General features: G+C 39.2%; 1 protein-coding gene across 6 annotated transcripts in view; it reads right to left on the minus strand.

The window, feature by feature from the left end:
- LOC126267990 (uncharacterized) overlaps window positions 1-25494 on the minus strand; it is a 224314-nt gene that overhangs the window by 81183 nt on the left and 117637 nt on the right. For all 6 annotated transcript variants that reach the window (XR_007549062.1, XM_049973347.1, XM_049973351.1 and 3 more), the window contains exon 4: window positions 19711-21349. Coding sequence is in view for 5 of the 6 variants with exons in the window: in XM_049973347.1 (XP_049829304.1) it covers window positions 19711-21349 (1639 nt within the window). In the remaining variant the exon portion in view is untranslated. The remainder of the gene's footprint in view (window positions 1-19710; window positions 21350-25494) is intronic.

The following is a 25494-nucleotide window of genomic DNA, read 5'->3' on the forward strand; positions in this document are numbered from 1 at the left end:
TGTTGCCAGGGGAATGCAATAAAAGCAGCAAACATCTATTTGAAATCCTACAGTGTGAGGGGACCTGGCACCTACAGGGCCACTAGACACTGGCATAACCTTTGCCAAGATTTATTCTTTTTTGTCACAGCTTACCTATGGCAGGTGCAAGAACAGAAGAAGATCAGGTGCCCTGATTGCTTCAACCACTTGCTGTGTCAGGTAGCTGATCTATAGAGTATTCCCGAAAGGGAATTGATGATGCTTCTCTAGCTGTGCACGGGGACTGGCTCCCAAACATTGTGCCACAGGAAAAGAGAGGGTAGTTACTACCATCCCCATGGTCAAGGTCATTTGTGCAACTTCCAGGAGTCGACATCAAGGGAGTATATACACCATGTCATGCACAGTTGCAGTAAAAGTCGATACTGAGAGTAGATACAAATAATCATATCAAAATGACAGAGGCAAACCGTAACCAGTTCCTGAATTTTGCATTCTTCATTATGGTAGTACACTTCTGGGATCAGGGAGAGTAGTTGTTCCTGAAACTAACACAGCAAGTTAGTAGTGCACATGGTCAATTTTTATAGAGTGGCTGGCCACATTCTCAACAAGTTGTGTTGTAAGAATATCAGAAAGATTTATGCCCCAGGCATCTGGAATTTAAAGTACCACATGTGGGATAGGAAATATGACTTTGCATCACAGTGGAAACCTATGATTTAAGCCTTCTCTAGAAGCAAATCCCCCCCTCTCAAAATCTACGATGAATGCATCAGTGTACACGGATTCAAAGGCTTCACTACAGTATGCAGATTCAAATTGCTGTAGGTTGACCTAATTATGCAGAAATGAAGAAACTTGCAGAAGTTAGACTAGAGTGAAAGGGCCAGTCTTTGGGCTGAAGACCGCCAATGCCAATACCACCGTCGCCTCTTCCACAACAACAACAACAACAACAACAACAACAACAACAACAACAACAACAACAACAACAACAACTTGATCTGTACAATTGTGATGGTATTTACTTTTAATGTAACATGATAAATGGTGAGTAGTACCTTATCATCTTCCATATGAAGCTCATGTGAAAGAATTTCTGAAGTCAACTTATTAGGGCAATCATTAAATAATTTACTTGGCAAAGATCGAGTAGCTACAATATAGCAGGTCAACAACTAGAAGCAGTTAATGCCATAAATTATCTGGAAGTATGCATTAGGATTGATTTAAAATGGAATGATCATATAAAGATCGTCGGTAAAGCAGATGCCACACTGAGATTTATTGGAAGAATCCTAAGGAAATGCAATCCGAAAACAAAGGAAGTAGGTTACAGTACGCTTGTTCACCCGCTGCTTTCATACTGCCCAGCAGTGTGGGATCCGTACCAGATAGGGTTGATAGAAGAGGTAGAGAAAATCCAACGGAGAGCAGCACGCTTTGTTACAGGATCATTTAGTAATCGTGAAAGTGTTACGGAGATGATAGATAAACTCCAGTGGAAGCCTCTGCAGGAGAGACGCTCAGTAGCTTGGTATGGGCTTTTGTTAAAGTTTCAAGAACATACCTTCACCGAAGAGTCAAGCAGTATATTGCTCCCTCCTACGTATATCTCGCAAAGAGACCATGAGGATAAAATCAGAGAGATTAGAGCCCACACAAAAAAGCATACCGAAAATCCTTCTTTCCACGAACAATACGGGACTGGAATAGAAGGGAGAACCGATAGAGGTACTCAGGGTACCCTCCACCACACCACCGTCTGGTGGCTTGCAGAGTATGGATGTAGATGTAGAGGTAGAAAAATAGATTCCTATGAGGCATCTAAAGGTAAGTCAAGTTTTCTTTTTCTCATCGTTTGCTGTTGATAGACAAACTATTTACTCAATACTGTTACATTTTGTGAAATTTTACATCAAGAAAAGGTTTCCAAACAGATGAGAAAACCTGATGAGGATAGTGACCTAGAACGTGCTGCACTGGTGAAACCTCCAATACAGATAATTTGGTAAAAAGCTATCGTGCATTGTCTCGTGTGAGATATTATGGTTGCCGGCTCTTACACGAGGTACAAATATAAAAAAGTGAAGACATATCAGAAGTATTTCAAGCTGCCTTCATATCAGCACTGTGGAACAAGTACGTGATCAGATGACTATGGCAAAAAGATAAAAAGCATGTAGACCTCTTAGCACAAAACAATGCCTTCCTAGTGAGTGAGGTTTCCATGTCATTCTAGTGACTTACTGTTACAATGTCAACATTGTGCACAACAATTTCTGATTGTTTAGCATTAACTGAAAAAAAAAAAAAACACCACATGCAACAAAGAAAAATTTCTAAAATTGATGTTTATTATTAGTTCTTTTTGTTCTCAGTAGATGAACTTCCCCCCCATGAACCATGGACCTTGCCGTTGGTGGGGAGGCTTGCGTGCCCCAGCGATACAGATAGCCGTACCGTAAGTACAAGCACAACGGATGTATACCTGTTGAGAGGCCAGACAAACGTGTGGTTCCTGAAGAGGGGCAGCAGCCTTTTCAGTAGTTGCAAGGGCAACAGTCTGGATGATTGACTGACCTGGCCTTGTAACAATAACCAAAATGGCCTTGCTGTGCTGGTACTGCGAACGGTTGAAAGCAAGGGGAAACTACGGCCGTAATTTTTCCCGAGGGCATGCAGGTTTACTGTATGATTAAATGATGATGGCGTCCTCTTGGGTAAAACATTCAGGAGGTAAAATAGTCTCCCATTCGGATCTCCGGGCGGGGACTACTCAGGAGGATGTCGTTATCAGGAGAAAGAAAACTGGCGTTCTACGAGTCGGAGCGTGGAATGTCAGATCCCTTAATCAGGCAGGTAGGTTAGAAAATTTAAAAAGGGAAATGGATAGGTTAAAGTTAGATATGGTGGGAATTAGTGAAGTTCGGTGGCAGGAGGAACAAGACTTCTGGTCAGGTGAATACAGGGTTATAAACACAAAATCAAATAGGGGTACTGCAGGAGTAGGTTTAATAATGAATAGGAAAATAGGAATGCGGGTAAGCTACTACAAACAGCATAGTGAACGCATTATTGTGGCCAAGATAGATACGAAGCCCACACCTACTACAGTAGTACAAGTTTATATGCCAACTAGCTCTGCAGATGACGAAGAAATTGAAGAAATGTATGATGAAATAAAAGAAATTATCCAGATAGTGAACGGAGACAAAAATTTAATAGTCATGGGTGACTGGAATTCGTCAGGAGGAAAAGGGAGAGAAGGAAACATAGTGGGTGAATATGGATTGGGGCTAAGAAATGAAAGAGGAAACTGCCTGGTAGAGTTTTGCGAAGAGCATAACTTAATCATAGCTAACACTTGGTTCAAAAATCATGAAAGAAGGTTGTATACATGGAAGAATCCTGGAGATACTAGAAGGTATCAGATAGATTATATAATGGTAACACAGAGATTTAGGGACCAGGTTTTAAGTTGTAAGACATTTCCAGGGGCAGACCTGTAGATTAAAACTGAAGAAACTGCAAAAAGGTGGGAATTTAAGGACATGGAATCTGGATAAGCTGAAAGAACCAGAGGTTGTACAGAGTTTCAAGGAGAGCATAAGGGAACAATTGACAGGAATGGGGGAAAGAAACACAGTAGAAGAAGAATGGGTAGCTTTGAGGGATGCAGTAGTGAAGGCAGCAGAAAGCAGAAAGGTGGAAGGAGTGTATAGAGGGTCTATACAAGGGCGATGTACTTGAGGACAATATTATGGAAATGGAGGAGCATGCCGAGGATGAGATGGGAGATGCGATACTGCATGAAGAGTTTGACAGAGCATTGAAAGACCTGAGTTGAAACAAGGACCCCGGAGTAGACATTCCATTGGAACTACTGACGGCCTTGGGAGAGCCAGTCCTGAGAAAACTCTACCATCTGGTGAGCAAGATGTATGAAACAGGCGAAATACCCTCAGACTTAAAGAAGAATATAATAATTCCAATCCCAAAGAAAGCGAGTGTTGACAGATGTGAAAATTACCGAACTATCAGTTTAGTAACCCACAGCTGCAAAATACTAACACGAATTCTTTACAGACGAATGGAAAAACTAGTAGAAGCCGACCTTGGGGAAGATCAGTTTGGATTCCGTATAAATAGTGGAACACGTGAGGCAATACTGACCTTACTACTTATCTTAGAAGAAAGATTAAGGAAAGGCAAACCTACATTTCTAGCATTTGTAGACTTAGAGAAAGCTTTTGACAATGTTGACTGGAATACTCTCTTTCAAATTCTAAAGGTGGCAGGGGTTAAATACAGGGAGCGAGAGGCTATTTACAATTTGTACTGCCTGTCGCTCAATATCTCCTCCTCTATGCAGTGGGTAGCAAACTATCCTATTTCACTGCTTTTAGTCCATCCCAAATTTTCCATTGATTGATGAATGCATTTAGGAACAATTAACATCTAAATTGCATACCTACCCCCACTCCACCCCATTTTGTTGTCCGAGATCTCAAGGTAGCAATATGCATGCCCTGTTAGAGGAAACATTTACTGCTGAAGATTAGTTTTAATTTGAATGTCAGAGTAGCTTCTGTATCATTCTTTAAAAAAGTATCCACATATGATAAACAAAGCATGCAATGGAGATCATTCAATTACAACTGCACTGAAATATGCAACTGTTAAAAAGTTTATGAGTTTCTGTTAATATACTGCTTGTAATACAGTTTTAAACGTAAAAACTGAGTTGGTTTCCCCCTCCCCACAGTGTAAACTGCTTTCTCTAAATTTGTCCCTATTCTCTGCTACAGAATTACAAAAAATCATTATTTGGTTTTTATGCCACAAAGACTGTTTCAGTATTTTTGCTGATGAGAGTTTTTCTTTGGTGACTTCTGCACTAGGCAGAACAGGCAGTCATATGGTTGGCTCAATTTGCACAGATATAAGGCTTGCAGGGGGCTAGTAGTAACTAGTGCCATGCTGTATCCCATTATATTGCTATGCATGCAAAAATGCTGCTTTTGTTCCAGTCTGTCTGGTTTTTGCAACTGGAATATATCATGGGTACGGCTTTAACAACTTTGACACTGCAATAGTAACAACAGCAACAGGAACAACAAAAACGGCAACAAGAATGGCATGCTGCTCTCCTGCAGCTCTTACTACACTGCAGCTACATCATCAATTGGCAGTCATGGATATGCCCCCACCATTGTTGGCCTGCTTTGATGATGATTCTGTCTCTGTCTCCAATGGTTTCAACTGCACTGTCTTACTTAAAACATTTCCAGTAAGCAACAAATTGCTGTACTCTTGTCTTCTAGCAGACATTTGTATGAAGTGGTGCAAAAACTGTAACCATTCTCAGTCCCTAGTGATTTACCTTTCAATCAACTTTGTGCTCTGTTGACTAGATACTACAGTCATCATACACTGCATTTAGGCTAAATTTTAATCAGTGTTTTTAACAACATAGTATTATGCAAAATGGGCTGCTGACTTGCAGGGTCTTTCATGCCAGCACAATTTCACTTGTCAGAATTGTAAGGTTTCCTATGGAGAACCATTGGTAAGTGACGTGGTTGCGTGCCTCACACTGTACAGGAAAGTCACAGCTAAATCGTTAGCCACATCCAATCGTTGTCTTAGTAAAGTTCTTAAACTACTAAATCTTTTGAGATTTCTTCTAAAGTTCAGTATACTTTCACTAAAGTAATACAAGTACCAAAAGTAGTTAGTTTTCATCACTACCAGCATCCAGCTGATGATTCTGATTCATATCTTCTTTTTACACATCTAAGTCTAACCCAAGTTCCTAGTAGTCTGGATCACTGTGATAAACTGAGTATGTCAATCTTAAAGATCCACACTCAGTCTTGAGTCAGTACATTAATACTGAATGGGCAGGTCAGAAATGCCACTCCACCCTTGAATATCCAGTCTTGTCAAGGCTGCAGCAGATATCATTCTATAAGCTGTTTCCCACAGTGCACTGTTTGGCGTATGACAAACTCTATTCTCCAGACCAACACAGCTTGGTGACAGCACATCCCACCATACAGTCATGGCAGATATCATGTCAGTAACCAATGAAGACACATATTGGGGATTCAGCACACCTTTTTTTTAAAGCATTCAGCAACAGGCCATGTCCTATTCCCAAAAGACAATTCCTCTTCTTAGAAAAATGTCACTTGCAGCTAAGTACAAAAAGTTGCACCAACATTGTTAGTGGTGAAGTCATCAAACAGTGCTAATGTTTTTGGCTTAGATGCCTTTATGGTGGCATTTGGTTTCAAACCAGTGAACAATGTACATTTAGTGTTAAGAGTGTCATTTTTGATCCAGATTCCCTTCACAATACATAAAAAAGAGATCGCTGCTAAGTTGTGGTCCATATATCTATCTGCAAAACAAAAATTTTGTAGAGGTAGCCCACTACTCCAGTCATGCTCATAAATTAAGGATAATTGCAGAGTGTGGTGCCGCACAATGTGGCACTACACAAAACTGGCACTAATAGCATAGGCACACAGGGAACACACACAACACAGATCTTTAAGTCTACGGTATTGGTGATAAGTTGAGAAAACTGACCCAAAACACATGTGCTACAAAACACCACTGTTTCCTGCGCATGTACCCCAACAGCAGCATGGGATATGATCACCATGTACACCTACGCATGCTGCACAATGGGTTGGCATACTCTGGGTCAGGTGGTCGAGCAGACGCTGGGGTATAACCTCCCATTCTTGCACCAGTGCCTGTTCGAGCTCCTAAAGTGTTCTAGGAGTTTGAAGACGTGCAGCGATATGTCGACTGAGAACATCCCAGACATGGTCGGTGGAGAACAGGCAAGCCACTCCATTCACCTCATATCTTCTGTTTCAAGGTACTCTTCCACGATGGCAGCTCAGTGGGACCGTGCATTATCATCCAACAAGAGGAAGATAGGAACCACTACACCCCTGAAAAGGCAGACATACTGATGCAAAATGATGTCCCGATACACTTGACCTGTTACAGTTCCTCTGTCAAAGACATGCAGGGGTGTACATGCACCAATCATAATCCTACCCCACACCATCAAACCACAACCTCCATACAGGTCCCTTTCAAGGACATTAAGGGGTTGGTATCTGGTCCCTGGTTCATGCCAGATGAAAATTCCGGTGAGAATCACTGTTCAGACTATAGCTGGACTCGTCCATGAACATAACCTGGAACCACTGTTCCAATGCTGTTTTTTGACACCAGGCTTTACGGACTCTCCTATGACCAGGGGTCAGAGGAATGCACCTTTCACGTCTCCAGGCGAATAAACCATGTTTGTTCAGTCATCTGTTGACTGTGCGTCTCGAGACAACTGTTCCAGCGGCTGTGGTAAGGTCCCAAGCAAGGCTACCTGCAGTACTCTGTGGCCGTCTGCGGGCACTGATGGTGAGATATCGGTCTCTTTTTGTGCTATTGTATGCTGTGGCCATTCCGTACTGTAGCGCTTGGACACGTTTCCTGTCTGCTGGAATTGTTGCCATAATCTTGAGATCACACTTTCAGGGTGTATAAGCGGACAAGGAAAAAATTCCCTGATTTTCCAATTAAAATTACACTTTTTCCCGGGTGAAAATACACTTTTTCCCTGTCAAATGACAGTATACTTTTCCTCGGAACTGTAAAACTAATCAATCCTTTGAATGGTTATAGTAAAAAACACGTTTTGGAAAGATCTTTGATGTGCAGCAACATGTACGCTGCATATTACGAAAGTGTAAATTTAAATTCCACCAAATGCCGCATGTTACTTTCCGAAGCATTGAAATCAAGTTTGCAATGTGCTTTTGTAGCCAGTCCTAGCTAGTCACGTGATCTCACCAGCCGATGACAGCGGATCTTCTAACGTAGGATACGTGATGTAGTTAGCCAATAGCAATATCAGTGTTAAGTAGCACGTACACACAAATAGGAAAAGTTAATGGTTTAAATTAACATACACAGCGTTACTACAAGAAAAGAAAAGCTTACACATACAATATTGGTCTCTGAGATTAGTAAGCTGCAAGAGAAGCTAAGATTTCACATATAACGTTGATTTTTTTTGCGCGATACACTTTAAGGTACAACACACAAATGCGTCAGTAATATTTTTAATAAAGACATAAATATATGATCTTCTGAGCTCAAAATGTTTCTAAATGTACGTCCACAAAGACTTGATTTTTAAATGAGAGTCACACGCACTGTGATTAAAGAAATTCATCGTACATTCTCGCACATAATTCATCTTGCATAAAAGGAAATTTACTTTGAAAGCAAGACAACCATTTGAAATATTTTCCCGTGACCTGTTAGAAATAGGTTCGCTTCACTAGTTGCCAGAGAGTGGCAGAAACAGGCATCACCACACTTGCGCATCTACGATGATGCACAAAGCCCGTATGTTCGTAAGTGTAAAACATTAAACTATCTTACACTGTGTCATAAAAGAAACAAGACATCAGACGATACACCAAGAAGATCAGAATTTCACGAACCATACTACAATGCGTAATTCGGATTAAAGTGCACATTCGTATGTCCAGATTCAGACGTAAATTTTCTTGAGTACCGGTACTGTATTATCTCATGTTTGGTTCTTCATTATGGCATAATGCCATACGTGCTAGAAGATGAAAACATGCACTTTTGAAATGCAGCAAACAGTTGAAACTAGCCCATAGTATGTATTTAAACACTTCGTTTCAAATAAATTGACTGCCCCAGAGGAAAAGATTAATAAAAGCCAAATTTCTTTAGCAAACTGACAAAAATAACTTCATTATTCTGCAAGGCGATTAATGCCAGACTGTCAGAAAGGTGGAGATAAAGCCTGAAACTAATAACATATTTTAGCTTTTCGTAATTATGAGAACGTATTTTAATTCATTTGATAGCTCATGGCCATAGATATCCGTTTTGTTTTCGTTTAATGTGAGAGCAATAACTGAAGAGGAAACAGCAAAATCACTAAACGTAAACACGGGTCATGTGGAGACTCCCCACTAGAACTCAGACTGCTCTGTGAATCAGCCCCGGATCTCCGTTATTTCTGAACTGGGGCAATATTAGATAGTAGTGCCCAGCCACACATCTGTAGCGAGAAGCAGGGAAAGGTACTTCTCATATGTGACTCAACTGCACACGCACAAGGGCCGGCTCGCAACTGCTCAAACAAATCTAAAGTAAACAGTTGTGACGTCATGCTCATCAGAGACAATTTGTTGTTAGGAAGAATTGCATAGTCTTCCCAAAGCCTTTGACACATTTTGCAGTTGGCAAACACTTGTATGAACACTGTGTTTTATTGTTGTATATGGCGTATTACTTTTGCGACTTAAGTTTTTTTTCCCCCCCTCGTTCATGTTTTGTTGCTGCATTATTATACTGCAGAAGCGGGATACAGCAATATCCTTTGTTAGAGTATTGGTTCTTACCCGTCAAAATCACAAAAATTTAACTGAAAACTAAAACAATGAAAAATTCCCGGAATTCCGAATAATTCCCAGGTTTATCCTGATTTTCTCCTGGATGAAAAAATTCCCGGGCTTTTCCCGGATCTCCCAGTTGTCCTGGGTCGTATACACCCTGCACTTTATGGCCCGTGCTATGACCTCCTATGTTTGACCAGCCTCCAGTTGCCCTAGCATTCTAACCCTCATAATGTCATCAACACAGTCACTATTAGCATGTCTGAAAATGTCTGCACACTTACTGGCTGCACCGTGCTCTATCATGCACCAACACACCTCTGCATATGTGGACTGCTACCAGCACCACCCTGCGGCGACCGCAGGTCAAATGCACCGCATGGTCATACCCCAAGGTGATTTAAACCCGCAAACTGCCCACCAGAGCGTTGTTTCACTATGTAACAGCATTATCCTTAATTTATGAGCATGAGTGTATTTGCTTTTAGATATGCTGTTCAAACTTAGCTCCTATGACTTCAGGAAGTAAGAGTAATTTTGTGTGTCTCAAACAGTTGATGGGTGATGATTATGGTTGTCATTATAAAACCTAAATAGCTTCAGCCTTTGGAGTTATTTTTAGGTAACTATTGATACTCAGTTAAACACTAATCTCAATCTATGCCTTGAAACTAGGCATGTATTTATACTATTCAAAAAGTGATTAGTAGATGCTTATCTACAACTTTCTTTAGGTTGTAGAACAAAACATTTACTTATATCAATTTTTGTGCATGGGTCTAAGCTCCCAGAAAAGACAGAGCAGCATCTGCAGCAGTGGGCATTGTTTTCATAACTATGAAATCTACCTTCACCACACTGCCCAACATATCACACAGATGCTCTGTCCTATATTCTCACTGGCCCTGACGCACAGTGTTAACGCCAGGAAACAGGTCTGTTTTGCACTCCACAAACATTTGCAACAAAATGTGGCTGAATTACTGCTGACAGCATGCAAGATAGTTACAGCATCTGCCCGCAACCTAGTTCTGCAAAGAGTTTTGTCAGCAGTGCAGTCAGGGTGGAAGGAGCATCTAACAAAACAAGTAGACCAGAAATTTAGTAGCTATTTAGTGATGAGACACAGGCTCAGTGCAACCAACAGCTACTTATTGATGGCCACAAAAGACTCTAAAAGCCAAATTGTCATTTGTCCCCACTCTGGTCTGCATCCTCCAGCTACTTCATTCCTTGCAATGGAGAATAATGTGCACAAAGGTGGCATATATGTTGGCTGGTATTGATGCTGAAATTGAACACACATGCCACTGCTGCCCTGCCTGCTACATATACAAAGATCATTCTGTAAGTCAGGGCAACTATGGTATGTCGTGCGAATGTATGGCGTCACTGTAATCATAGTTAACACATTCTGAAGCCCACAGCAAACAGGCAAAATCAACTGACAGATTGCAACTACATGCATGGACAGCTCGTTTTCAATGACAAACTCTCATTGCGAAGGTGGCTCAGCAACAAGATGGCTGCTCCACCCACCCTACTCACCAGACTGCAATTCATGCGACATCGACATCAATCCACAACTGAAGAAAACATTTTGTGGAAGGCACTTTGCAAACAGGGCTAATGTCCTCATGGCATTTCGGCAAGCAGTGGCATACACTGATGGTAATGCCAATGGCATTCAAAACCCTCCTCATTGCTGTCAATGCTGTGTGTATGCACTGGAGGACTGTTTTGAAGCACAGTAGTTGATTTTGATTCATTTTTGTTCCATCTGTCCTCGTGCACAATAAATTTACACAGAGCTTCAATGCATGTGTTTCTTTTCAATCTTTAGCATGTCCTCCCGTACTGGAACCCTATTTTATATTGGTGTTCAGATACATACTGCTATACAAGTTCAATACATGTCATGGAATTCTCATGTTGTTGTATTACTGAAAGATATACCACAGTTGACATGATTTATGGAATTACCCTCATACCACATGGTCCCAGCACAACATTTCTCTCCATTGCCACACTCAACCACCAATGGGAGATCTGCACATTAATTTTGCTGGGCCATATCACAGAGCTTTGCGATTGTTTGTGGTGGACACACTCTTCAATTTCCCCTTTGTGACAGGAATCTCATCAACAACCCCTTGTGCTACCACTCTTGTCTCCCCTGAAACACAATGGTGTCTGACAATGCACCCTAAATTCACATAGTTGCATTTTGTGGCCTTCTGTCACTGCAGTAGCACTGAGCATCTGACCACTGGCCACTTCCTACCAGCCTCTATCACAGAGGCCAAGTGGGTGATCAGAATGTTGAATGCATACAACAACCCTCCTTATGTTCTAGACTATCTGGTTTTCATTATTGAAATGTCGTCAAAGCACAGCTTATGACAATTCTTGCTCTGTTTACAGTTTACAGTTTTGTCTCAGAAATGGACAGAAAAGGAAAGTAATTTAACATTTTGGAATATGCCTGGTGGAAACAGGGGCTGAAATATGAAATTTTATTACACAGTTACAGAAGGTTGCATGCTTCGTCGATAGCCCTCCCTTTTTGATTTTATATAAAACATCCTGCATGCTTTCTCTAATATGCACATTTCTTTAAAAACAAAACAAAGTCATTCGCATAAACATACATCTACATCCATACTCCGCAAGCCACCTGACAGTGTGTGGTGGAGGGTACCCTGAGTACCTCTATCGGTTCTCCCTTCTATTCCAGTCTCGTATTGTTCATGGAAAGGAGGATTGTCGGTATGCTTCTGTGTGGGCTCTAATCTCTCTGATTTTATTCTCATGGTCTTTTCATGAGATACAAGTAGGAGGGAGCAATATACTGCTTGACTCTTCGGTGAAGGTATGTTCTTGAAACTTTAACAAAAGCCCATACCAAGCTACTGAGTGCCTCTCCTGCAGAGTCTTCCACTGGAGTTTATCTATCATCTCCGTAACAGTCCTAATGCGTGGTAAACATGAGGAAAGAGGTGACTCATTCAAAAACAACTAAACTAAGAAATTTATTTTATGTCATTTTCAAGATATGGCTGGGAAAATAGTTGTATTACTCAAATAACATCCACTTCTTGGATATTTGTCAACTTTTCTTTCACTTTTTACCAGAAAGTTTAATTTATTTGTGGAGACACAACAAAAAGTCAACTGCATCCTAGCAACACCTTCATTAGTCTAGCTGTTATGTACAGAAATTCGTAAAGGTTTGCTTCACATATGAACACATGGTCAGTTACTGTAATAGGTTTCTTACAACTTTTTCCAAATAATGGGTAATAGGGTAATATGGTAACATTTCTGATCAGATGGCACAAAACCGTTCCTTTCAAACCAGAGATGTTAGCAGCATTGGGAGGCACATTAACACTGGTAGTTCATTTCTACAGAAAACTAAATTCTCTTTCAGGGGCTAGTCACAAAGATTTAATAATACCTTAAAAATTAGTTACATACTTAATTTGTTATTTGCTTGTAGGTACATGCCTGCAGTCCAAGTATAAATTTAAATCCCTTTGCAACAGCTCCATTTATGCTGCTAGAAGAAATAAAATGGAGTATTGTGCAGTAATTCAGTTTTGACAGTGGCAGAAATGTTGCAGCTGTTTCAGGGTAATCCCAATAACTACTTTAGATGTCTCTATTGACATGATACAGCTCCAAAAATTCAGCTGTTGTCAAAAGATATCTTTTTGGTCATAAAATGACTAATGAATTTTAAGACCTTTAATACACTGAGGAACTGGGCCCTTACTTCTCTCCGGTGTGGTAATCAGGCTTGCTTATCACTGAATATTGAAGCCCAAGTTGCCAAAGTGGCATCTAATAGAAAGACTTGCACCATGTGGCCAGACAACACCAGGCGGGGTCTCCAGGCCAATAACACCTCATGATCATTTCCTTATTTCATTGAATACAATTAGTTAAAAAACAACTTAAATCTTCACAAATTAGAACTATTCCCTTCAACAGAAGTTTGAGTAAATTGAAAAGGAGATTTTTGTAGAAGAACACACATATTTCCCTGTCCATAACTTCAAACTCACCCACTCCTCACTCTTGTGTCTTCTAATTATTAGTTGTAGCTGATGGGTTATTACTGTAGGTCTGTAAGAAAAAGAAGTGCTGAAATATTTCATAAGAAATTTCATGAACTGAACCCATGTCATGGACACTCCAAGCTATATCTATTCTTATCTTTATTTCTTTTGTTTCCACCCATTTGTCAGTTACTTTACATATGAAAACCGATCACACTTGGCTTTATGAATTCATTGCTGGGTCTTATAGTTTTCTTTTTTGTGTGTTTGTTGTTTATTATTTTGAACTTACTATACCCTATTTTTGAGCCTACTTTTAAAACTAGCTCTAGTGTTCCTCCACTAGTTCATGTTTATCTGCACTACAGGCAAGTAGTGCACTGTTCTCAGTAAACCCAATTTGGTTCAGATTATGACCCATTAATACATATTTCTGGTTCCATTTCCCATTTGACAGATCTGAAAATTTCATCTACAAACGTTGATAATAGTGTTTGCGACATGGAATCTCATTGTGTAATTGCTCTTTCATGTCTCAATTTTTAATTATCTTGATCAAGTAAAAAGGAAACTGTGGTACTCACATATACAGGATGGTCAATATTAAACCATCCTTCTAAAAAATATATGTGGTTAAACAGAAATTTAAAGCAGAGTATTATGAGAAGGGAGAGGTGTGAAAACCTTTGAGATTATGTTACCAGTATGGCAGTCTTTTAGAAGCTGTCATCTTGGATGCAAGAAATGGAATGGTGGTTATGTGACATACGAAACAAATGGAGAAGTCAATGAGAAAAACAATGCTGCCTTTCATCTGAGCATAGCTTTATTCATTATTGAGTCAGTAGCATTTCATAAAGAACATGGCAAATGCTGGTGATAAGAAGACAGCAACATGTAGATAGATACTGTTTCTTTCCAAATGACAAAAACAAAATCTGAAATATTTTGTTTAGTATACATTATGAAGTAATGTAACATTATGCATTTGGCTCTGATCAAATAATCTATCACAAGCAGCAGACGGATCATAACCAGCCCTCATTTCAGATGCAGCTGACAGAGACCATTTTAGAACCATAAGGAAAATCATGAAAGAAGGTTGTATACGTGGAAGAACCCTGGAGATACTAAAAGGTATCAGATAGATTACATAATGGTAAGACAGAGATTTAGGAACCAGGTTTTAAGTTGTAAGACATTTCCAGGGGCAGATGTGGACTCTGACCACAATCTATTGGTTATGACCTGTAGATTAAAACTGAAGAAACTGCAAAAATGTGGGAAATTAAGGAGTTGGGACCTGGATAAACTGAAAGAACCAGAGGTTGTACAGAGTTTCAGGGAGAGCATAGGGGAACAATTGACAGGAATAGGGGAAAGAAATACAGTAGAAGAAGAATGGGTAGCTCTGAGGGATGTAGTAGTGAAGGCAGCAGAGGATAAAGTAGGTACAAAGACGAGGGCTGCTAGAAATCCTTGGGTAACAGAAGAAATATTGAATTTAATTGATGAAAGGAGAAAATATAAAAATGCAGTAAATGAAGCAGGCAAAAAGGAATACAAACGTCTCAAAAATGAGATCGACAGGAAGTGCAAAATGGCTAAGCAGGGATGGCTAGAGGACAAATGTAAGGATGTAGAAGCTTATCTCACTAGGGGTAAGATAGATACTGCCTACAGGAAAATCAAAGAGACCTTTGGAGAGAAGAGAACCAAGTGTATGAATATCAAGAGCTCAGATGGCAGCCCAGTTCTAAACAAAGAAGGGAAGGCAGAAAGGTGGAAGGAGTATATAGAAGGTTTATACAAGGGTGATGTACTTGAGGACAATATTATGGAAATGGAAGAGGATGTAGATGAAGACGAAATGGGAGATACGATACTGCGTGAAGAGTTTGACAGAGCACTGAAAGACCTGAGTCGAAACAAGGCCCCCGGAGTAGACAACATTCCATTAGAACTACTGACGGCCTTGGGAGAGCCAGTCCTGACTACACTCTTCCATCTGGTGAGCAAGATGTATGAGACAGGCGAAATACCCTCAGACTTCAAGAAGAATATAATAATTCCAATCCCAAAAAAGCAGGTGCTGACAGATGTGAAAATTACCGAACTATCAGTTTAATAAGCCACGGTTGCAAAATACTAACGCGAATTCTTTACAGACGAATGGAAAAACTGGTAGATGCAGACCTCGGGGAGGATCAGTTTGGATTCCGTCGAAATGTTGGAACACGTGAGGCAATACTGACCTTACGACTTATCTTAGAAGAAAGATTAAGAAAAGGCAAACCTACGTTTCTAGCATTTGTAGACTTAGAGAAAGCTTTTGACAATGTTGACTGGAATACTCTTTTTCAAATTCTAAAGGTGGCAGGGGTAAAATACAGGGAGCGAAAGGCTATTTATAATTTGTACAGAAACCAGATGGCAGTCATAAGAGTCGAGGGGCATGAAAGGGAAGCAGTGGTTGGGAAAGGAGTGAGACAGGGTTGTAGCCTCTCCCCGATGTTATTCAATCTGTATATTGAGCAAGCAGTAAAGGAAACAAAAGAAAAATTTGGAGTAGGTATTAAAATTCATGGAGACGAAGTAAAAACTTTGAGGTTCGCCGATGACATTGTAATTCTGTCAGAGACGGCAAAGGACTTGGAAGAGCAGTTGAACGGAATGGACAGTGTCTTGAAAGGAGGATATAAGATGAACATTAACAAAAGCAAAACGAGGATAATGGAATGTAGTCAAATTAAATCGGGTGATGCTGAGGGAATTAGATTAGGAAATGAGACACTTAAAGTAGTGAAGGAGTTTTGCTATTTGGGGAGCAAAATAACTGATGATAGTCGAAGTAGAGAGGATATAAAATGTAGACTGGCAATGGCAAGGAAAGCGTTTCTGAAGAAGAGAAATTTGTTAACATCGAATATAGATTTATGTATCAGGAAGTCGTTTCTGAAAGTATTTGTTTGGAGTGTAGCCATGTATGGAAGTGAAACATGGACGATAACTAGTTTGGACAAGAAGAGAATAGAAGCTTTCGAAATGTGGTGCTACAGAAGAATACTGAAGATAAGGTGGATAGATCACGTAACTAATGAGGAGGTATTGAATAGGATTGGGGAGAAGAGAAGTTTGTGGCACAACTTGACTAGAAGAAGGGATCGGTTGGTAGGACATGTTTTGAGGCATCAAGGGATCACAAATTTAGCATTGGAGGGCAGCGTGGAGGGTAAAAATCGTAGAGGGAGACCGAGAGATGAGTACACTAAGCAGATTCAGAAGGATGTAGGTTGCAGTAGGTACTGGGAGATGAAGCAGCTTGCACAGGATAGAGTAGCATGGAGAGCTGCATCAAACCAGTCTCAGGACTGAAGACAACAACAACAACAAGGAAACATAATGACTACTGATGCAGAAGGATTATCTGAAAGCAAACAAAAGATGCACTTTGATATCTGCAAGAAATAATGTGACTTTGTCTACAAGAAACTCTTAACACATATTTAGAAAATGTGAAGTACCTGGAATGAAACTATCAAGAAATGGTCCCAAGAAAAACATAGGAGTGAAAATTTTGTGACTGATTGTAAAAGTAAACTTTACCAACTTAACAATAGCTGGAAACTTAGAAACCTTAACTGAAGAGTTAAAATCATGTACCTCTATCAGTTTACATTTTTCATCATCGCTCAACCAAACAATTTTTAAAACCAATAAAAATGGGTCATACATTTCAACTGTCGTGAGTTAAAATGTGAATACAAACAAAATTACAGAAATGGTAATGCTCCCTTGAGACAAGGCCAATAACAAAAGGACTTAAATTAATTCATGATCTTAAGTAACCTGCATCCTTCCAGAGTGCACAGTGATCAGGTGCTAAGATGGTAAGATAGTTAAGATTGAATCTCCCATCCTGATCACTAATATGGTAGCACTACTCCTCACATGGACTGCAATATGATTGCCACGTACCTGCGATGCGACTTCTCAAGGTGGAGAATAAAGTCTTTGTATTGGACAGTTCACTGTTCGCCTATCGGTGTTTGGAGAAGAACATTGACAGACACCAGTGATTTCACTTTGGAGGAGCTTCTAGAAACTTGTGTGTGGATCCATGAATGGAAGCACAAAGCGAAAATATGACAAGTGAAAGATAGGTTTTGTGAACAGTTCAGTAAGGATCCATTAAGTTGGTTTTGATCACGCGGTAGGAGAAAGTTTTTTGCCTGGGAGGTTTCAGATGACCCCTGCTCTGGTTGTCCATCAACCCAAAGGAAACATTTTCTGATGTTGGTGAGTCAGTGATGCGTTCACATTGCAAGTTGACTAGAGTGTGTGCTGTAGAACTTTGAATAAAAAGGAGCACAATGCAAATTTACATGAAAATCTACTTATGGCTGCAAACATTCCATCCAATGGCATTAATGAACTAAAGGATGATGACTTAAGCCACCTGAGGCTTACCAAGCTGTGCATGAGTAATTATGGTGCACACATGGACTTTTGGACAAGTAACTGGAAATGTTATCAAACTTACAATGAAGGAACTGTATGTGTAAAGGGACTTTCTGCTCACCTCATATGGATGCAGTACTGGGAAAATCTTTTTGTGGATCATCTTTAAAGGAAGTCAAACAAAATATTTTAATTTCATTACTAATCCTTTAATTGATGAATATGAACTTGTAAGCCTTCATCAAGATAAAGGGATATAATGAGAAATTGCATAATTTTTCTAATATAACATTACGAAGTGACTTTGTATACCAAATGTATTTTTAAAAAATTTTAATAACTTTTTAAAATCTCTAATATGTAACATCCCTGTTCATCACACTGTCTCTGGCAAACCCACATCTTGCAAAGGCAGATGTGAAATGGTTTTGACTGGGATGAGTTGTACATAAGACTGGTTAGAGAGCGACTAGAAGAAATATGTTAATAAGAATAAAAAAATATGTGTTGTATTTGTTGAAGCCTTAGAAGATGGAGGTCGTTATTTGTAACTGAATCTGGTACAAAAGTTATGGATCTGAAGAGCTTGGTTGTCAATTAACTACAATGAATTAACAATTACTATGAGATAATCTGGTAAGTAAATCTTTTAGTTATACCATTAGTACCTACTCTTTTTTGTAGAAAGTGTAGAATATCTGAATTTGCTCGAATACAGCACACTCAACACCATTCAATTTTCACAGTTAGATGAGAAAGAAAACATTACAACTAACATTACAAAACAATCCCTGCCAATATTCCTTTTTAGGGAATGAGGCCAGGTCATGAACCTTCTGAATAGTTTGTTGCCACTCATACTAATTTCTTTTCCTGGACATTTCTCATCATCTCAGAGTAACACTTATCAATATTACAAATACAAAATTTAATTCACATCCAAAACATATGCACAAATACGTAAAAATTTCTGAATACCTGAAATTGTCAGTTGGAGAGCAACCAATTAATTCAATGTAAAGAAAGCTTCTAATATGAAGTTTTTTATTGCCTTGATTATGTGTATGTAAAGTGAATCACTGGTTTCAACAGGACTAAGCTGCCATTTCAGATACACAGAGCACAGGTTACGAAATCACACTTTGCCATAAACAGCACGTTCATTTTTGAACCATCTAAATGGAAAGTTGACTTTTTTAATGTTCTACTCTCTTTTATCATGAGCCCTGTACTCTGTGGATCTGGAGATGGTAGGTTAGTCTTGTAAAAACTAGTAACCCATTGTACATACACGTGGTCAACACAACACAAATAGAAGCTTTCTTTACATTAAAATTTTCTCCTGTGTCTCATATCAGAGGAAAGAATCCAATACAACAAAAGACACAACACTCTTTAGTCAGATTTGTGTGAGATGTGTTATATCAAAAGTTAAATGTGAGGAATATGACAAGACAAAAGGAGACAGAAAAACTGGACTGCAAATTGTTGTGAAGTGAACATGTGGGCAATGGATGAGTTGCTAATATATGCAACAAAATTACTTTGACAGTTTAATTGCTTATGTGTTTGTCATGAATGGCTAATAGTGTTTCAACAGTTTTTAACTTCAAAAATTCTTCTGTAGTACTTGATAACAAAGTTACTGATAGAATGAAATATCTGTACTAAACAGTATTCACTACAGACTTTCAGATTCTAGAAGTTATGAGGAAAATAAAAATACAAACCTTTATCTGCCTTTGAACTCTCTTTGAGTTTTAGCTCGCCAGGTTCGTGCTGTTCCAATGCACTATCTGCTCTTTCCAAATCCTGAGTCACAGTTGCAATGCACTTCTCAACATCAGGAATCATTAAATCTGATTCTGAAGAGGAAAACTCATCCTCATCAGTTTCAAACTCAGTTACAGGTGCAACAGGTAGAGACATTTGATTTTCAGTATCTGCTGCATTTCTATCCTTGGTATTTGAAAATTCCACTTCTGAAGTCAGGTTTTTGGAACTGACTCTCTCTGCTGTTTCAACTATAGTTTCTTGCATCTGTGTTAAAGATCTTGGACTATCTGTAAATGAGCTATTAGGAGCACCACTGACAGGTAACTTCTTGTTTGCTGGATGAGCTTCCTTTGAAATAAAAAACTGATCTAAAGTGCTCTGTTGTTTTCTAGGAGCCTGGCTATTTAATGTACTAGATTCACCTTCCTCACTTTTCCTTATATTAGAACATTTTTGTGAACCAGGAATACTGACACATAGATTTTTTTCCATGTCTCCAGTGTTATTTGTGAGATTGCTACCTGCATTATGTCTTTCAGCATCTTCCAATGAATGATAAAGATTTCTGGAAGTATCCTGGTTTTTAACAGGGTTTCTCACACAAACTCTTGTATTCCTTTTCCTCTTTAAGCTACCTTCATTCTTTCTTCTAAGCCCCTGCGCATCACTGGTACTTTCCTTCCTGCTCACTGTTTCAGATAATTTGATACTATGTTCTGATGAAATGATATTCCGCTCTAGCCTGTCGGAACATTCGCAAACATTACTACATGCACAGTCCAAAAGTTTGCCTTGTCTTTCCTCTTTACCTATAATTTTCCTGGTAACACCTCTATCAGTCCGTCTTTTAGGTGTTTCATTCGAAATGCTACTAGCACTATCTAAGCAACCTTCTTCTAGAACTGTGGCATCAAGAGCAGGTGATGAGATTTTCTGGAGCAGACGCAATGCTAATGGTGAATCATGTGGTCCTTGCTGTACTATCACAGGTGGTGGTGACTCAGATACTATTTCTTCGAAATCTTTCCTTCGGATTTTTGCAACTCCTACTAATGTTTCTGCAACTGAATTTCCACTAAAAGACTTTCTTGCCCATTTTGGAACAGGTGGTATATTTTTCTTCTTGACAACTTTCTTCTTAGGCACACGTAAATTGTCTGGACTACAGTCACTATCTGTACTTACTTCAGACAGTACACATTGCTTGAAAAGCTTAAAACAGCTAGTGATATTCGGACTTTCGGGAATACTATTCAACTTCTTGGATTTCGTTTTTGGTGTGACAGCTGTTTGATTGCATCTATCTGCTGCATCTTCTTCTGCACCCAAGCATACATCCTTCCTGACTTTCTTCTTCTTTCTTTCAACTTTGCCATCATAATCTGGCTGGATTGATTTCATCTTTCTAAATTTTTTCTGTGGTTTGACAACTGCTTGTGAAGTTTTGTCTATCACAGGATACATCCTTTCTGAAACTCTCAGCCCTGCTTTCTTACAGGCTTCAATCCATAACACTGAAACAACTGGGATACGTCTTCTCAGTGCTCTGTTGTAGGTTGAAGGCAATCCATCTTTAAATACAACATGAGTCACCTGAAAGAAGTAATGAAAAATATTAAGAAACTGAGAGCAATAATTTCAAGGGTGACAAATATGTTGGTTTGCAAAATCTTCATTTAAAGCTAGGGGAGGGGGGAGAGTTTGCATTCCCACTTTCGCACTACTATTTATAGCTGATGGCAAGTTTTGACTCCCGACACCACCCACAATGCACTTCGATGCTCTTACTTTTCAGGGCTTGCGCTGAATTCCTTGAAAATTGCATTCTATCAGCATTTTATCGCCCTGGTAGATGTGATGGCTGAAGGGATCTTAGTACAAGGTGTGTTTTTTTAAGTATGTACCATTTTCAAATAAAAATAAAACAAGTTGAATTTTCTTAGCAATTTTGTTTTACATGAAAGTTTGTACTCTAATCTACTTTTCTGCATAATTCCCCCTATGTTTTCATTTGTCTGAGTATCTGAAATGTCTCCTCTGGTTAAGAATCCTGCTGACTGTGAAATTGTACAACAATTTATGTTTTTAGTACCAAAGATGTGAAAGCAGCTGAAATTCATCGTCAGGTCAGTGAAATGTATAGAGAAATCATTATGAGTGATAGTATGGTATGGTACAGTACAATATGGTATGGAAATGGGTGAGAGTTTTTAAAGATGACCATACAAATGTGCCTGATGAGACAAGTGTGAAAAGTGTGCTTCATGCAACTGTTGCCTAATAAGGTGGCAGACTGCCATGAAGATGGTATTCAAAAGCCGATTGTACGATATAGTTACATTTCTTAATACTGGTAGAAATTATGTAGGAAAGTAGATAAAGATACAGGCTTCCATTCAAAAATAAAACCACTAAGAAAAGTCTACTTGTTTTATTTCAAAATTCTGCTTACTTATAAACAAAAAATCTCAAACTGTGTGTTGGAATCCATGCATTGTTTGTTTAAAATTAAATTTTCATCTCTGTATATTTTTGCATTTTTATTTATTTCTACCTTCAAACCTTAAGTCTTAGGAGCTTAAAACTCTGGTCCACAGAGCTCTAAAACACACACACACACACACACACACACACACACACACCTCCATTTCTCTATCTCTTTCTTTTCTTTTCTTTTCTTTTTCCTTCTGTCTCTTAACACGAAAACAATGTTTCCAAGAAAACTTATGTGACACTTAACTCGTGTAGGATGTGGAAAATAATTTGATATTTAGTGCAAACATGGAAGACAGACTCATTTGCAAAACAGAATAACATGAAAACATGTACGTATTAAATACATACTATACGAAAAATTTAGGAGCAGACTGTTTCCATAAAGAAAATATAAGAAGAACATTATATATTCAGAACTGAAACATTTCATCACTTTCCAACTGTAGAAAATTTATAGTTACTCCTGATCAGCAGTAGATCATTGACACAGTGTGGATTTAATTGCCTGTGCTAATTTGTTAATATGAATGACATACCAAGTTTACTGAAGCACTGTTTACTAGGTACATTTCTTGCTGGGACATATTTTATATGTTGTATGTTTGCAACTGCAGCCATCCTTTCTAGATCCTTTTCATATCTGCTCTAACACTTCAACATGTAATCATCATCTACAACTTGCATTAAAATATAGCAATCTACTTCAACTACTTCCTTGGGAAGCTGAGAAAGGTCATAGAGAAGGCAGGTCCGGGGACGAGGCCAAGATGGCACCATACCCCCATTTGTCAAGAAAATTTTAGGAAACTGGAAGGAAAGGGAATGTAGCAATTGACGGAAGCGGACTCCTCGTGGTAGTAGAGAGGAAGGGCAGCCTGCATACCCTAAATCCAAAAAGGCGTCGAAAAAAAAGTGCATGGGTCAGATGAGCAGGCATGGAAGACAGATGACTAGCGTAACAACTCAGATGGACAGCTCGTCAATTGGACAGCGGACGTTCAGCAGTCTCAGCGTAAAGGCTTTCCAAGGGGCTGGTGTAAAAAGCTCCAGAAGCTTAATGCAATCCATGGTGGTGAACCGAGTCTATACGCCAAAGAATAGACGGCCGTACAGAGCAGTAAACTATGCTTCCATAGTCCAATTTCGAGTGCACTGAGGCAAAATATAGGCAGAGGAGGACCACTCTGTGTGCTCACCAGGAGGTACCACTCAGAGCACGGAGGGTGCTGACAGATCGCAGGCTGCGAGCCGAAAGATATGAAATGTGGGAAGACCAGCACAGTTTTCTGTCAAACATAAGAATTTGGAGACATCTGTGAATGGAAGGTCAACAGGGCCTAGATGTAGGGAAGGCGGATAAAACTATGTATGACACCAAAAATTTACACAGACTGTCTTACTGGAAGAAAATCAGAAGCCGGTTTCAATGCTCCATGAGTGGAGGCGATAGAGATATCCTTGAAGATGTTGTTCAAGAAGGCTGGTCTATTGAGAGCTGTAGTAGACTGTAAAATCATCGACAAAGAGGGAGTTTAAGACATCGGGAAGGAGACAAACAATAATTGGATTTATGGCAATGGCAAACAGTACAACACTTAGCACGGAGCCCTGGGGCACACCGTTTTCTTGGGAGAAAGTATGGGAGAGAGTAGTGTTCGCCCACACCTTAAATGTGAACTCTGTCATAAATTCACGGATGGAAAGGGGGCAGCTGACCTTGGAAGCCCCAAGAGAACAGTGTGCGGAGGCTGCTGTCCTCTAACAGGTATTTATTTATTTATTTATTTATTTATTTATTTATTTATATTTATATTTATTTATATTTTAAATATAAGAAACATATTCAGGCAACAATTCGTAAGTTTAAATAAAGAAAATCGACAATTTAACACTGGAGTTTGCTTAATTTTTCAACTCTTCCAGGAGTTCTTCGACAGAATAGGAGTGAGCCATGAGGAAACTCTTCAGTTTGGACTTAAAATCTTTTGGGCTACTGCTAAGATTTTTGAGTTCTTGTGGTAGCTTATTGAAAATGAATGCAGCAGAATACTGCACTCCTTTCTGCACAAGAGTCAAGGAAGTGCATTCCACATGCAGATTTGATTTCTGCCTAGTATTAACAGAGTGAAAGCTGCTAACTCTTGGGAATAAGCTAATATTGCTAACAACAAACGACATTAAAGAAAATACATGCTGTGAGAGCAATGTCAGAATTTCCAGACTATTGAATAGGGGTCGACAAGAGGTTCTCGAACTTACACCACACATAGTTCAAACAGCCCATTTTTGAGCAAAAATACCATTTTTGAATCAGAAGAAGTACCCCAAAAAATAATACCATATGGCATAAGCGTATGAAAATATGCAAAGTAAACTACTTTTTGTGTTGAACTGTCACTTATTTCAGATAATGTTCCAATGGAAAATAAAGCAGCATTTAGTTTCTGAACAAGATCCTGAACATGGGCTTTCCACAACAGCTTACTATCTATCCCAACACCTAGGAACTTGAACTGATCCGTCTCGCTTATAATATGCCCATTCCGTCTGATCAAAATACCAGTTCTTGTTGAAATATGAGTTAGAAACTGTAAAAACTGAGTATTACTGTGATTAAGCATCAAATTATTTTCCACAAGTCATGAACTTATTTCATGAACTACATTATTTGATACTGTTTCAATATTACATACAAGATCCTTCACTACCAAGCAGGTGTCATAAGCAAACAGAATAATTTTTGAATCACCTGTAATACTAGAAGGCATATCATTTATATAAATAAGAAACAGCAATGGCCCCAACACCGACCCTTGGGGAACAACCCACTTAAGTGCCCCATTGGGACTGAACATCACTACCACTCTCAATATTGCAGAGAATTACCTTCTGCTTTCTGTTCTTAAAGTAAGAGGCGAACCCACTGTAAGCTACTCCCCTTACTCCATAATGGTCCAACATCTGCAGTAATATTTTGTTGTCAACACAGTCAAAAAGCCTTCATTAAATCAAAGAAAACACTTAATGTTCGCAACCTATTATTTACTCCATCCAAAACCTCACAGAGAAAAGAGAATATGGCATTTTCAGTTGTTAAGCCATTTCTAAAACCAAAATGTACATTTGACAGCAAATTATGTGAATTTAAATGCTCCAGTAACCTTGTGTATACAACCTTCTCGATAACTTTAGCAAACACCGATAGCGTGGAAATAGGTCTATAATTGTCAACATTATCCCTG

The sequence above is a fragment of the Schistocerca gregaria genome, chromosome 4 (assembly GCF_023897955.1).
Source record: "Schistocerca gregaria isolate iqSchGreg1 chromosome 4, iqSchGreg1.2, whole genome shotgun sequence".
Classification (NCBI taxonomy): domain Eukaryota; kingdom Metazoa; phylum Arthropoda; class Insecta; order Orthoptera; family Acrididae; genus Schistocerca; species Schistocerca gregaria.